This window comes from Coturnix japonica, chromosome 2 (genome assembly GCF_054131305.1).
Source record: "Coturnix japonica strain WE chromosome 2, WE-NBRP24, whole genome shotgun sequence".
In the NCBI taxonomy this organism is placed as follows: Eukaryota; Metazoa; Chordata; class Aves; order Galliformes; family Phasianidae; genus Coturnix; species Coturnix japonica.
The window spans coordinates 45,399,693-45,411,871 of record NC_140664.1 but is presented as its reverse complement, the minus strand read 5'-3'; the positions used below and the strand labels follow the sequence as shown (position 1 = coordinate 45,411,871).

Here is a 12,179-nt window from a genome sequence, read left to right as displayed (position 1 = left end):
GCTACTAAATGAGTACTAAAATAAGCATATTTATTTTTAAATCTGCCCAGCAGTAACTGAGAAAAGACAAGCTCTAAGACAGGGTTTAAACTACTGTCTTTGTATTCCACCATATCGCACCACAGTCAGAATAACATAAGCTGTCATGTGCTGCTGGATTCTGCAAATGGAGAGTCTGAAAAAAATTTTCACCTATTAAAGTGTAAAGTGTGAGGCAGACTGAATTCCAACCCAAGTGCTCAAATTATAATAATTGCAATATCTGAAGGCAAACTGGATTAAATTACATGTTTATGCTTCAGCAGAGGTAGTCTTATCCTTTAGTTTTAGTTGCTAATGTTTTTGTTATCAAGCTTCTGTTTTGCTTTCCTTCCTTTGTGCCATGAAGGCATAAGCATACCAAATGATTGTAATGCTTTAAGGATACAATTGACTTGCTTTCTGTAACTGTTTTGTGTTTGTGTAGGTGCCTTGTCTTCAGGAAGCATAAGCATTATTCAGTACATAACATCTATTTAATTATAAAATCAAATCCTTTGTAAAAATGAAGGCAGCATAAGTTTCTCCTTTAATACATATCTGTTTATGTCAAAATCAAATCTAAACCAGCTGTCATTCACTTGGACATGTGATATTCAAGGAATCTAACAATGATACAAACCTCTTGCGACTATGATTTCCACTCTTTTTATGTGAAGACACGGTGTTTGTGTTCTTTGAACAACTTAGTCTTGAGGATAAGTTGGAAGTCCCATAGTTCTTCTGTTTGGAAGTAGGCATTCCCGTATTTTGTGATAATGAAAGATTTCCTTCCCTTTTTTTCTTGTACAAAAATAGCATCTGTAAAATCCCTGTATTTATCTGAATTACAGGTCTTTGCTGAAGGACCATCCCTTCCACTGTAAACCAACTTTTACCCAGATTTGCCCTCCTGTTAAGAGATTCCTTATGCTGTTTTGCGTCTGTAGAGAAGTGGTATTCTGTTGCAGGCCTTGAATGTATCAGTTAGTTACAACATCCTATTTATTGCCACACACAGCAGTTTTGAGCTGGCCTTGAAGCCAAATATAACCTGAAGGGCAGGGTTGGTTGTGTTATTTGAGTGCCAAGATCATGAACTCCTGAGTGCCATGCACTGGATTTAACACTGAAATGTAGCTTCAGGGCCATCCGTAACATATACAGTAGATACAGTTATTTTGATGTGACCAGCTGCTGAAGTTGTAGAAGATGTGAATCTGGATGGAAACATTTAATTTTATGGCCCTTTGAATTTCTGAAAGTAGCTTCTTTGGGACAGCTCAGACTGGAGAAACTGAGAACTGGGAAAGCTGAATATTGCTTCTCTTTTATTACTGGATTAAAAGCGTGACATAGCTAGATCAAGAGATTTCCTTTCATCTATAGAAATGACCACCTATTCTTCTTCAACTACATGTATGTAACTATTTTGTCATCTCATGTGCCTTAGAAAAACATCATTTCAAAACTATAAGTGGTCTAAATAGTTTGAATATATATATATATATATATATATATATATATATATATATATATTTTTTTTTTTTCCCCCAGAAATCTTCTGGACACACAGTGGACTCTTTACATTATTGTGTTGTTTCTTACAGGGGTTTATAGTTTCTAGAGAGGATCCAACGTACTCGTTAGCTACAGCAGAAGAAAGTCTTCTGAGTTTGTCAAGGGATGTTGATCAGTTGCCTGAAGAGGTAGGTGGTGCCTTCTTAATCTGTGGAGAAATCTTGTGAGGTTTCATAGCATTGAACATGCGTGCTGGAGTATCGCTTAGAAATTATTTTAAATCTATGGACAGAAGAATTCTGTCTATTCTGTAGTCTTTCTGGGGAGAGGTGTTAACCAGTTTCTGGAATTCTTCAGCCAGATGTACATGATGCTGAACATGAGATTTACATTCTTTCTGTTGAAATTCAGAAACTTTTTGTAGTTTGATCATTTAAGGCCCTAAAATTGAAGAGCTTTTCTTCTTACTGGTTCTAACAAGTGGAACTTATTTAAAATTGTCATAATTTAATATTCACCGAAAAGACTTGAATTTACATCTCTATATTTAAAATATTTTCAGGAGAATTGTATCTGTTGAAAAAATCCAACATTTATCTCCTTTATTCAGCTTTAAAGCCAGAAAAATTTGAGAGTTTTCAATAGTCCTTTGGCTGTTACATTTCATTTGCTGTTCATGTGTACCTATCATTTGTTGAACGTGTGTAACTAATTGAACTAGGAGCTTGCCCTAGAAGCCTTGTTATTGCCAAGAGAAATTATCTTAGGATACAAAAATTGATGTTTACAAGTATGTGGTGTTTACTATACAAAAGTAAAAGTTTTGGTAATTATGGTTTTATGGGTTGTGAAAATAATTGATAGATCAGTTCTTCACTGATATCAGGGGCTGTAACTTTCAAAATAACAGTGATGCAGCATGAAAACATCATAGTTCTGAAGCAGCTATATCTGCCTTGTTAAAAAAAATAGTCTCCTCTCACGAAGTATTTTCACTATTGGAAAAAAAAAAATTGTAAAATTTGAGCAATTATCATTCATTAACCAATGTTTTAACAAAATTGTCTCTGATTTTTTTTCTAGTTATCTAGAACGTTGAGAAAAGCTTGGCAACTTAACACAATGACTCAGGAAACCAGGAGTAAAAGTAAAGAGCTGAGTGGATTTATTGACACAGTACATACAGCCATCAAAGGTATCCTGCTTTTAAGATATTTCCACTTCTTTGCAGAATTACAAGGGTGTTTCCTTTGTAACTTTTAAAGAACTATTTACAGAACACAGAAGTGCTCCAACTTCTCCAGGAGGTTCACGTATTCCTTTATCAGTGATATGACTAATTCTTTTACTCTCCTATCTAGTACTCGCTGAAGCTGCGAAGTCACTAAATGAAACACTGAGCCTGGACCTCCCACTGTCAAATGTTACATCTCAGAGCCTGCAGGATGATGTTTCAGCCCTACTGGATGAATTACGCAAGAAAGATTTTGTTCAATTGCATTATAATGCTACCAGTGTCCTAAAGTAAGCCTATTCTACTGGAAACTTTGATTCACATTTGTCTGTACTGTGAAGTATTGCTTTTTGGAGAGAGATCTGGGGAATGTTTGCTCTGTAGTAATAGTTTGTGTTATGGTAACTAGCTCGGCTGGACCTGTATGATCTCTGCATTTGAACTTATGTTATTTGAAGATACTTAGGCATCTCGCACAATAGCAGTAAGTCAAATCCCTGATTGTTTGGAAGTGATACAATGATGCATTCCAGTAAGTGGAAAGGCTTACCAGTTTGATTCAGATTTGGCCCAAATACACGTATTCTTATGGACTCTAGACATAGTAAAAGAGTCTCAGAGAGTTGCAAGACCAGGATCTACGGAAGGACATGGTAAAATATTGTCATATGTATGGACTAGATTTGCATATGAAACCAGGGTATTTTATTCGGTGTTCTGAGCCACTGCTTAGAATTCATTTTTGTTGTCTCAATTTGCCTGCATTGAAAGGTTATTTTGAAATAGCTTTTGAATTCACTAGTTACTCTGCAGAATTTATCATGTAGTGCAGCTGTAAATTCAAAGCTGATTTAAATAAGCAGCTTGACAGTGCATTTTTCAGGATGCAGGAGTTACCACATGGCTGATAGTGTAGTGATCTTGTGGTGACATGTTGTTGAGCAACACTCTTAAGTGAAATCTCCATGAAGTTTCCCCACATTTTGCTATGTAAGCCATTTGGAATACGATCTTTTTATTGCATAATGAAATAGAAGCCATTACTGTCTTGTAAAATACTTCTGTACTTGTGACTTTTCTGAGCTTAAGAACTTGGAACTGTTCATTTTAAGAAATACATGTAACTGCACATCTGCTGTTCAGTGGGAAAGGCAGAATGTATCATTGTAATATATGTATTCTGCTTTGGATGAGGATTACAGACCTGTTGAGAGACCTTGGAAGACATAGACCTGTTGGAGCATGTCCAGAGTAGGGCCAATAGAATGATCCATGGAATGGAACACCTCTCCTATGAGGACAGTCTGAGAGAGCCTTTTATAGTGAAAGTGTTGAGGCACTGGAACAGGTTGCTCAGAAATGTAGTTGATGCCCCATCCCTGGAAACTTTCAAGGCTAGACTGGATCATGCCTTGGGCGATGTGATGTAGCTGTGGTGTCCCTGTTCATTGCAGGGCGGTTGGACTAGATGGCCTTCAGAGGTCCCTTCCAGCTTTTTAGATTCTATGATTCTACCAGTATGGCTTGAAAACGGGTTAAAGGGGCAAAAATTTATGTGAAAGTGTCATTTATAGCAGTTGCTGGGTGCAGCATATGTGTGGAAACAAAGAGAGACAGAGGAATAGACTTTAAATATAATTTTGAGTTTATTTCCTTCAGTATTAGAAAACTTTCAAATAGATGTACAAATATTCCCAGATAGACCAAGGAAGTGATTTACAACTGTCTGATTTGAGGGGAGGGAGGGGGATTTCATATCTTACTGATTTTACGCATAAGTGTAAAGACTGCATTTTAGTGGTCATTTTAATGATGAATATTTATGCATTCATATACTTATATTTGCACTTCTCTATTTTTCACATGCAACGCTTGTTAATGGTATTCCTTTCCTTCTCCCCTACATTGTCATCTTTCTGTGTGCTCACACAGGTAACTAGGCTGGTGTGTGTATGCATGCTATTATATGAAAAGTTGTGGACTTCTGTAAGAAGGTGCATTTACATTGATTTTGGATGACCCCCATGCCTGTCTCTCCTTTACCATGTGTTTATTTTTCACTTCCTTTCATTGCTAGAGCTGCAGAAAATTTATTGCTCCAGGTTCAGGAAGACTACCTTAAACCCCAGCAGGAGCTTGCAGAGATGAAAAATGATGCAAGCCAGCTCTTATCGAAGCACAACAGCAAACTGCGAGATGCCCAGGATCTGCTAAATAATGCACTTGCTAACATCAATGAGACGAATCGCTTGTTTCCTCTTATCTCTAGCAACCTGGGAGAGTTAAATGTAAGACTGGATGATCTGTATTGCTATGTAATAAATATAAAATATGAAATTTTGTTTATAAGTTGATTTTAGCCTTTCAGAAAGCTGTATGCATTTAAACATCTTATATATAACTTATATGGTATATTGAAAATTCAAAGGAAACCAGATTGTTGTTTGAAAAGAAAAATAATGATTATCAAATATATGTACTGCTTAACCTACATATCACTATAAAAAATAATAATAATGTTTTTTGCTATAGGAAAAAAAGCTGAGTATAAAGGAAAATAAAGAAGTCTCAACCATGCTTATTAAAGAAGGAAAATTCTTAGTGAATGCTGCTACTGCTCTTTCCCAAGATGTAAAGAACTCCACATCAGTAAGTTCTTAATTTTTAACATCCTGTTTGACGCTATGAAGTGGATTTTTTTATTGGGGGGGGGGGGGGGGGTAGGGGTAGGAAAAGAGGAAACCCTTTTGTTGTGCAGAACTTGGAGGTCCACCAGGATGAGCTACTCAAATGGAATACCAACTTGAGACACCATGTGGATGAGCTGGTGATGCAGATGTCTGTGAGAGGAGTGCTGGACCTGGTGTACAGAGCTGAGGATCATGCCGCTCAATTCCAAAGACTTGCAGATGCACTGGAGGGGTAAGAAACTCAAGAAAGGTGAAATTTGAAGAAGTCTCATTTGTAATCCTGTCAAATTTAATTTAAATAAGCAGTAGTGGTTCCTTAATCCAGTGAGGGAAGGCAATCAGTTTTTATTATCTTTGTCTTTTCAGTTATATTTTACCTTTAATGTAGCGTACAGTATCTTAATTAAATGATATAGAGGGGGTTGATTTGTCTTGAATTTCACGTGGTTGACTTGCACAATAGCTGGTGAGTTATTAAGTGCCCAGTGAACGTACCATAGTAGGTCTTGAAAAGCTTGTGATCTGTGCATGAATACTTCTTTGACTATATGTCTCTGAATCTCATCAAGAAGCTATTTTTTCTATGCCTTCATTATTGTTGCTTTCAAAGCATCTTGCAGAAATGAGTGGGTTGCAATCCCAAACGCACTCAAATGCACTCTTAGAATTTTTGAATCATTTTTTTTTTTTTTTTCAGTGGAAATACTCTTTCACAGGCATATTTCTAGGACTCTTGCTCATTTGTCTTATAAAATCAGCAGAGCTGTGTTTTAAAGTTTAAATTTTATAGGATTGAAAATTTAATGCATGATTTAAGCTTGAGAACAGGAAATTTTACTTTGAATTACGTTGAGTAATTCTGCTGGTTTGACTGTATCCATACAAATTCAATAAAACAGAGTTTGTTATGGAGTAGCTTTCAGATGCTCATATTTCTGCCTATGTTCTGTATCTCTCTGTGTTGCTTTTGAGCTCCAGGTAGGATCATATTTATGTTCTGTTATGTTTACGTGATGTGATTTGTTTGTTCTTCATGCAAAATGTTATATGTGGATAAATGGATGTGTATATATATGCACATACATGCATACATACATTATATATATACACACACATACATACACACACATTATCCATACATTATCCATATATATGTAGATTGAAAAATTAACCATTGACAAAAAGAAAATAAATAAATCTTTTAAGTGTTCTGGTGTTTTGGAAATTTTTCAGTTCAAAATAGTGGACTGAAAGCCCTTTTTGCTGCCTTTGGAAAAGATGCAATCTTTTTTTCAGCGTGCATCATGAATTCTAGAAAGCTGTGCATGTGTAAAGTGCACATGTAACAGCGCATGGAACTTACTGCTTGTATATATTGCTTTTTTCACAAAAATAGAATTATTTGTTAATTCTTTACTTAGTGGCCTCTCAAAAGTGAAAGATGTGACTTTGAGTGCTACAGCTGCTGTCTTCACCCACTCCAGCGTTAAAAATGTGATAGAAAGGACAGAGAGTTTGGCAGATGATGCATCTAGGGTTGTGAATGGCCCTTTGGATTTAGTAAGTATTGATACTGGCATCTTAACTTCCTTATCTTTCTCATTTTGGAATATTTGTTCTGCATCTATTTTCACTTGCTGGAATCTGGATCATCTTTGGGGGGTGGGGAGCAGGGGGCAGCCTGTCCTGTCTGCTAATATATAGTGTATCTTGAATCTGTGCTCTAAGGGTACCAGATTTCATGTTCTATGTCTCAGTTTCCTCTTTACCACTTTTGTTTTTATGCACACAATGCACACTTAGCTGGACTAGATATGATTCTGTGTGTGTTTGTCATCAGTCATCTGACTTGCATTTCATAGAATCATAGAATGGTTTGGTTTGGAAGGGACCTTTAAGATTATCTAGTTACAATCCCCCTGTTATAGGCAGGGACATCTCCCACTAGAGGGTACTTCCCAGAAGTGTGTAATTTTTGTATTCCTGTCCTTGATGCTCCCTTTTACCTTTCAGAGTTATTTTGCCATCTTCTATTCAACTTGTCCCTATTCCAGTTCTAAGTATTCACAACCACAACTCTTTTGTTTAGTTGGGAGCATCCAGTAACAAAAAGTATTTTATATCACATCTTCCGTTCTCCTGCCTTGCAAAATAAACAGGTTGTTATTATAACAGTAGTTTACAAAAACCTGATCAGTTAGTTGCCTACCTGTTACTGTGACTTTCATACTGGACGCGTTCTCCTCCTTTTATCTCTTTGCATTTTTGCATTTTTTTTTTTTTTTTTATGATTGTAAATCCAAGAAAAGAATTGGCTATATTTTACATACGTCATTGCAATAATGCTGGAGAGACAAATACATGATAATGCGTTCACATGATCGTGATCAAAATAGTCAGAATTATGTATTTGTTTATTATTTTATCACTTGCTGTCATATACTCAGCATGATTCCTCCTAAACATTTATCCAGGTTTTCAAGATGGATAAATGAATTAAAATAACACTTTAAGACTGGAATGCTTCAAAAGGGCTTGGTGCTGAGAATTAGATAGAACTATCATATGTTCCAGAAAGTAACAGAAAATCAGTAGCGCTGTTCAGACTGGAATTTGGCAGGTTTTATATCAATGTCATGCTCTTGAGCAAAACATTAGAACTTTTTAATTTATTCTTAGCAAGGTAATATATAGAATATTATAGAAATGGTGAGAACGTTCACTACCTGCATTAGATGTCCATAGGCACATCAGTGTCTTCAGTTGAACTTCTGGCAATGTATTTCTGTTGTTTTTTGGTTGTTTTTTTTTTCCAGCCAGATGAATCTCTCAGTCTTCTTGGCAAAGACACTCTGCAGCTTAGCTCCAAAGTTCATAATGAAGCTAAAAATCTGAAGAAGAAAAGTAACGGTTAGTTCTTTAGAATTCACACTTACTGCTTCTTTCCTTCTCCTTAGCCTGTTCTATGGTAGATTCATTTTTTTCTCAAATGATCTGAATCTAAAACACAATATTGTGTATAAACACTTATACATTTTTGTACTATTGAAATTGACATTGTATTCAGGACCAATATTTTATTTTTTTGGTAATAATATAATTTTCCTTGTTAAATGTTTAGAAAATTCACCTTTACTATGCCTGATTTGTCTCCAAGTAATGCTTTCTTTAGATGGCTGTACTTCGGAGTGCTATGAATGAAGTCATTAGAGAATGCACAGCAGGTGAAGGACAAACATAATTCTTGAAGAAATACATTCATTCTGTTGATTTAATAAATCATGGATTACACAACTCTGTAGGATGATGTATTTAAATCATAATCATTTTTTTCTTGTTCCTTCTATATAGCTGAAATACAATAACATGCTGAAGTTTTTCTTTCTGTTTGTAAAAAGTGCCTTTTGGATTAGAGTCCCTCTATAAATTACGATATCCTTTTAGTTTGTTATCACTCCAAAAAGACCGGCAAAGCTCTTGAGTATGCACTATGAGAGTTCGAAAGCGTTTTGAACACAGACTTTGTTTAGGAGCAGAGTTCGATCCCAAGGGAAGTTTTGAACAAAATCAGACAGAAATGGTTCAATAGAGATAAATTGTAACTGTAAAATGATCTTTGCTCTTAATATCAAAAGTTTTCCACAAATATATACCTCTTAGGTAATTCAGATGGACCGAATGCACACTTCTTTTGTTCCATGTGCTTTTATTTTTAGTGAGAGGATTCTACAAACATCTCGAAAATAATTAGAAGAAAAATAAATGCCTCCTGTTGTATTTCAAGGAAAATGTCAAGAACAGCATAGAAATTATAAGGGTTCACCATCTTTAAATAATTTTAATTCATAACTTTGTTCTGACTGTTGCTGGTTTGAACTTGCCAGAAAGGATAACTTTGCGTCATACAGTGCCCACAGGATCTTATTTGTGCTTTCTGCATTCAGTTTACACTTATGTTTTTAAAATGCTCATTTTGTTAAAGAAGACAAAAAAGTTCCTTGTGCTTACATAAGTGAATGTTATCTCTGTATGTAGGATTCAGGTGGTCTGTACCTTTGTTTTTTTAGCGCACAGAAAAATCACAACTATTTCTTCCAACAGGCCTTTTGTCTGAGTTGAATGGATTGAGCAAAAAAGTAGAAAAGATTCAGGAAAGTACCGTTAAAATTGTCAACCAGCTTAATGATTCCCTGTTGGCACTGAAAGCATTGCCTAATGGTAAGTGAAATCAGTATTTATATACTCCTTATTGTAGAATATTCTAGTACAGTCATAATGCAGTCTTTTTCGTCATCTGATGGGTGAGGCTTAAGCGATAAACTGGACTGGAGACTCTTTTAATCTCCTGCCTAACAAAGAATGTTTTCTGGTAAGCCCATAAAACATAACTGGGTTTTGATGTAAGGCCCATAGTCTGATTCTCATTTTATGCTACTATAAATCAGGTAGGGATCTGAAAGCAATGGAATTGCACTTATATGAGAGGAGAATGAAGTCCTAGAATACTTAATCCCACATGGAGAGAAACTCTTATACGAACCTAGCTTGTTTCAAAATTGTTTGTATTGTGCTATGAAACTTATCTGTATCCAAATGTTATTGTAAATGCTGACTTCATGTACCAAATTAAATGTCCTTCCTGTGTATTTCCAAAACAAAACAAATCCTTTAAAAAAACAAAAAAACAGTGTTTTGAATTGAGGAAAGTCTTAGAGTCTGTGAAGGATAATAGAGAAAACATATTTTGTATTGTGAAGAGAGGAGGGTCTGAAGTACTTTATCAACTGTATTTGTTGTTTAAAAAGTAGAAGAAACCTCATAAAGACCTCTTGCATTGGTTTTACTTTATGTCCAGATTAGATCATTAAGAACTGTAATATACCTATTTTGTAGCTCCAGCTCTTAACTCACACTAAAGGATGATATAATTACACTGGCTATTATTTGCAGGATACTATCTGACATAAAGGTGCACACTGGCAATTAAACTATCGTTAAAATGTTAGGATGAGCCTCCTGCCTTAACTCACAGGTTAACACTGTTCGATTTCAGTTTTAATTTATTTCTTGGAGTTGTCTGTTTTTTATTTGGATATAGATTAATGGTAGTATTGCCTTCTACCTTGGGTACTGGTGATGAAAAGGATTCCTGCAAACCTAAACACAGTCTTCTGTGTCGGTTGAGTCCCACTAATCCTGGCATAAGGAGTGTAAGGGATAGGCTGAGAATGGGAGAACTGTGCTTACTGTATATGTGCTCGTGGCCCAAAGCAAAGGATTTAACAAGCCTGCCTGCTTTGTTGTACATTCTATTATTTATTTATGTATGTGTATGTATGTGTGTGTGTATGTATGTATGTATTACTATAGTGTGCCTGTATGTCACACTGATAATTGTATCCATTTCTATATCACTAGCTTGGGAGCATTTACTGTATTTTTTGTTGAGGGCCATAGCTGTGACCATTTCTTTCTTACTAACTGGGTAAGAGGAGTTGGACCAGCCTACTCTGGCATTCCAGTTTCACAGAAGTTAAAATTCCTACACTGTGAGCCATGGAGCATTCGACAGCTAGGCAAATTTAGATCATGGTCAGTCTTGCTTTGGAGCTTCCCTCACAGACTGAAGTATACAAAGAGCTGGGAACATAACTCTTTGTATGAAAGGAATGCAACTGGCAGCATTTCTAATGTTCTAATCATGTATATAATTGCATTGTTATTAAACAGGTCAGGCATTTATTACTCGATGAAAGGTGTGACTTTTTTTAATCTGTGAAGTGCCACTGTGTTTCAGGTACAACAAAATATGTGCTGGAGGTGAAAGAGCTGGCTGTGTCTGCAAACACCAGCACTATGGTGGGTTTAAGCCACTTTGGGGATTTCAGTCAAAAGCTGCGGAATACTTCGTCTACATTGTCCCAAGTTAATGACACACTGAGGAAAACCAGTGAGCTTATAACTGATTCATCAAAAGCTGGTAGGTTTACTGCTTCATTGCTCTCTAGAAATGTCACTGCTTGCAGTAGAAGTGCTACTATTCAAGTTTAATAGGCATTTCGTATAAATCTGATGGACTGAAAAATTCTTCCTTATTCAATAAAAACGTGCTTGCTTTTTAAAAGATTGCTAGAGGAGTCTCATGGAATGCTTTTAAGTATGCATATTCTTCACTGATGTTTAAATTTGCAAAAAAAGAACAAGGAAAAAAAAAATAAGATCAGAAACAGGCCCACTTAGTTATGTATTTTAGTGTTTCTCTTCCAACCTGCCTCAGTATTTCATTTATGTTTTGGCAGCAATCACAGCTGAAAAACAAGTTAAAGAAATTGAAGCACAGGCGAGTCTTTTACTTGATAGGCTGAAACCTCTGAAAATGCTAGAAGAGAATCTGAGCAGAAATTTGTCTGAAATTAAAGAGCTCATCAGTCAAGCCCGGAAACAAGCAGCATCTGTAAGTACCATCACTGCAGATTTAACTGGGTTCACTCTCACTCTTAACACAGAATTTGTTTGAGATTAAGAACATAAAGCTTACCTTTAAGGTAAGTGGTTGTTCTGGGATCTCACTGAAGTCATAGGGCACCAACTGATACTAAAATCAATACTTGCAGGTCTGTTGGTGTTTTTTATAGTTTTAGCTTTACGTTTCCTCCTGTGAGTTTTCCTGAACAACAAGGCAGTAATTTATTTTCTGTTTCCTTTTGTTTCTTATT

The 12,179-nt window shown here is 35.8% G+C and overlaps 1 protein-coding gene across 2 annotated transcripts in view; it reads left to right on the top strand.

Moving 5' to 3' along the window:
• Positions 1-12,179, top strand: part of LAMA1 (laminin subunit alpha 1) — a 97,287-nt gene that overhangs the window by 63,479 nt on the left and 21,629 nt on the right. For both annotated transcript variants that reach the window (XR_001553442.3, XM_015855286.3), the window contains exons 34-44: positions 1,629-1,727; positions 2,623-2,734; positions 2,901-3,063; positions 4,851-5,061; positions 5,306-5,422; positions 5,532-5,695; positions 6,885-7,023; positions 8,280-8,373; positions 9,565-9,681; positions 11,261-11,443; positions 11,763-11,917. Coding sequence is in view for 1 of the 2 variants with exons in the window: in XM_015855286.3 (XP_015710772.2) it covers positions 1,629-1,727; positions 2,623-2,734; positions 2,901-3,063; positions 4,851-5,061; positions 5,306-5,422; positions 5,532-5,695; positions 6,885-7,023; positions 8,280-8,373; positions 9,565-9,681; positions 11,261-11,443; positions 11,763-11,917 (1,554 nt within the window). In the remaining variant the exon portion in view is untranslated. The remainder of the gene's footprint in view (positions 1-1,628; positions 1,728-2,622; positions 2,735-2,900; positions 3,064-4,850; positions 5,062-5,305; positions 5,423-5,531; positions 5,696-6,884; positions 7,024-8,279; positions 8,374-9,564; positions 9,682-11,260; positions 11,444-11,762; positions 11,918-12,179) is intronic.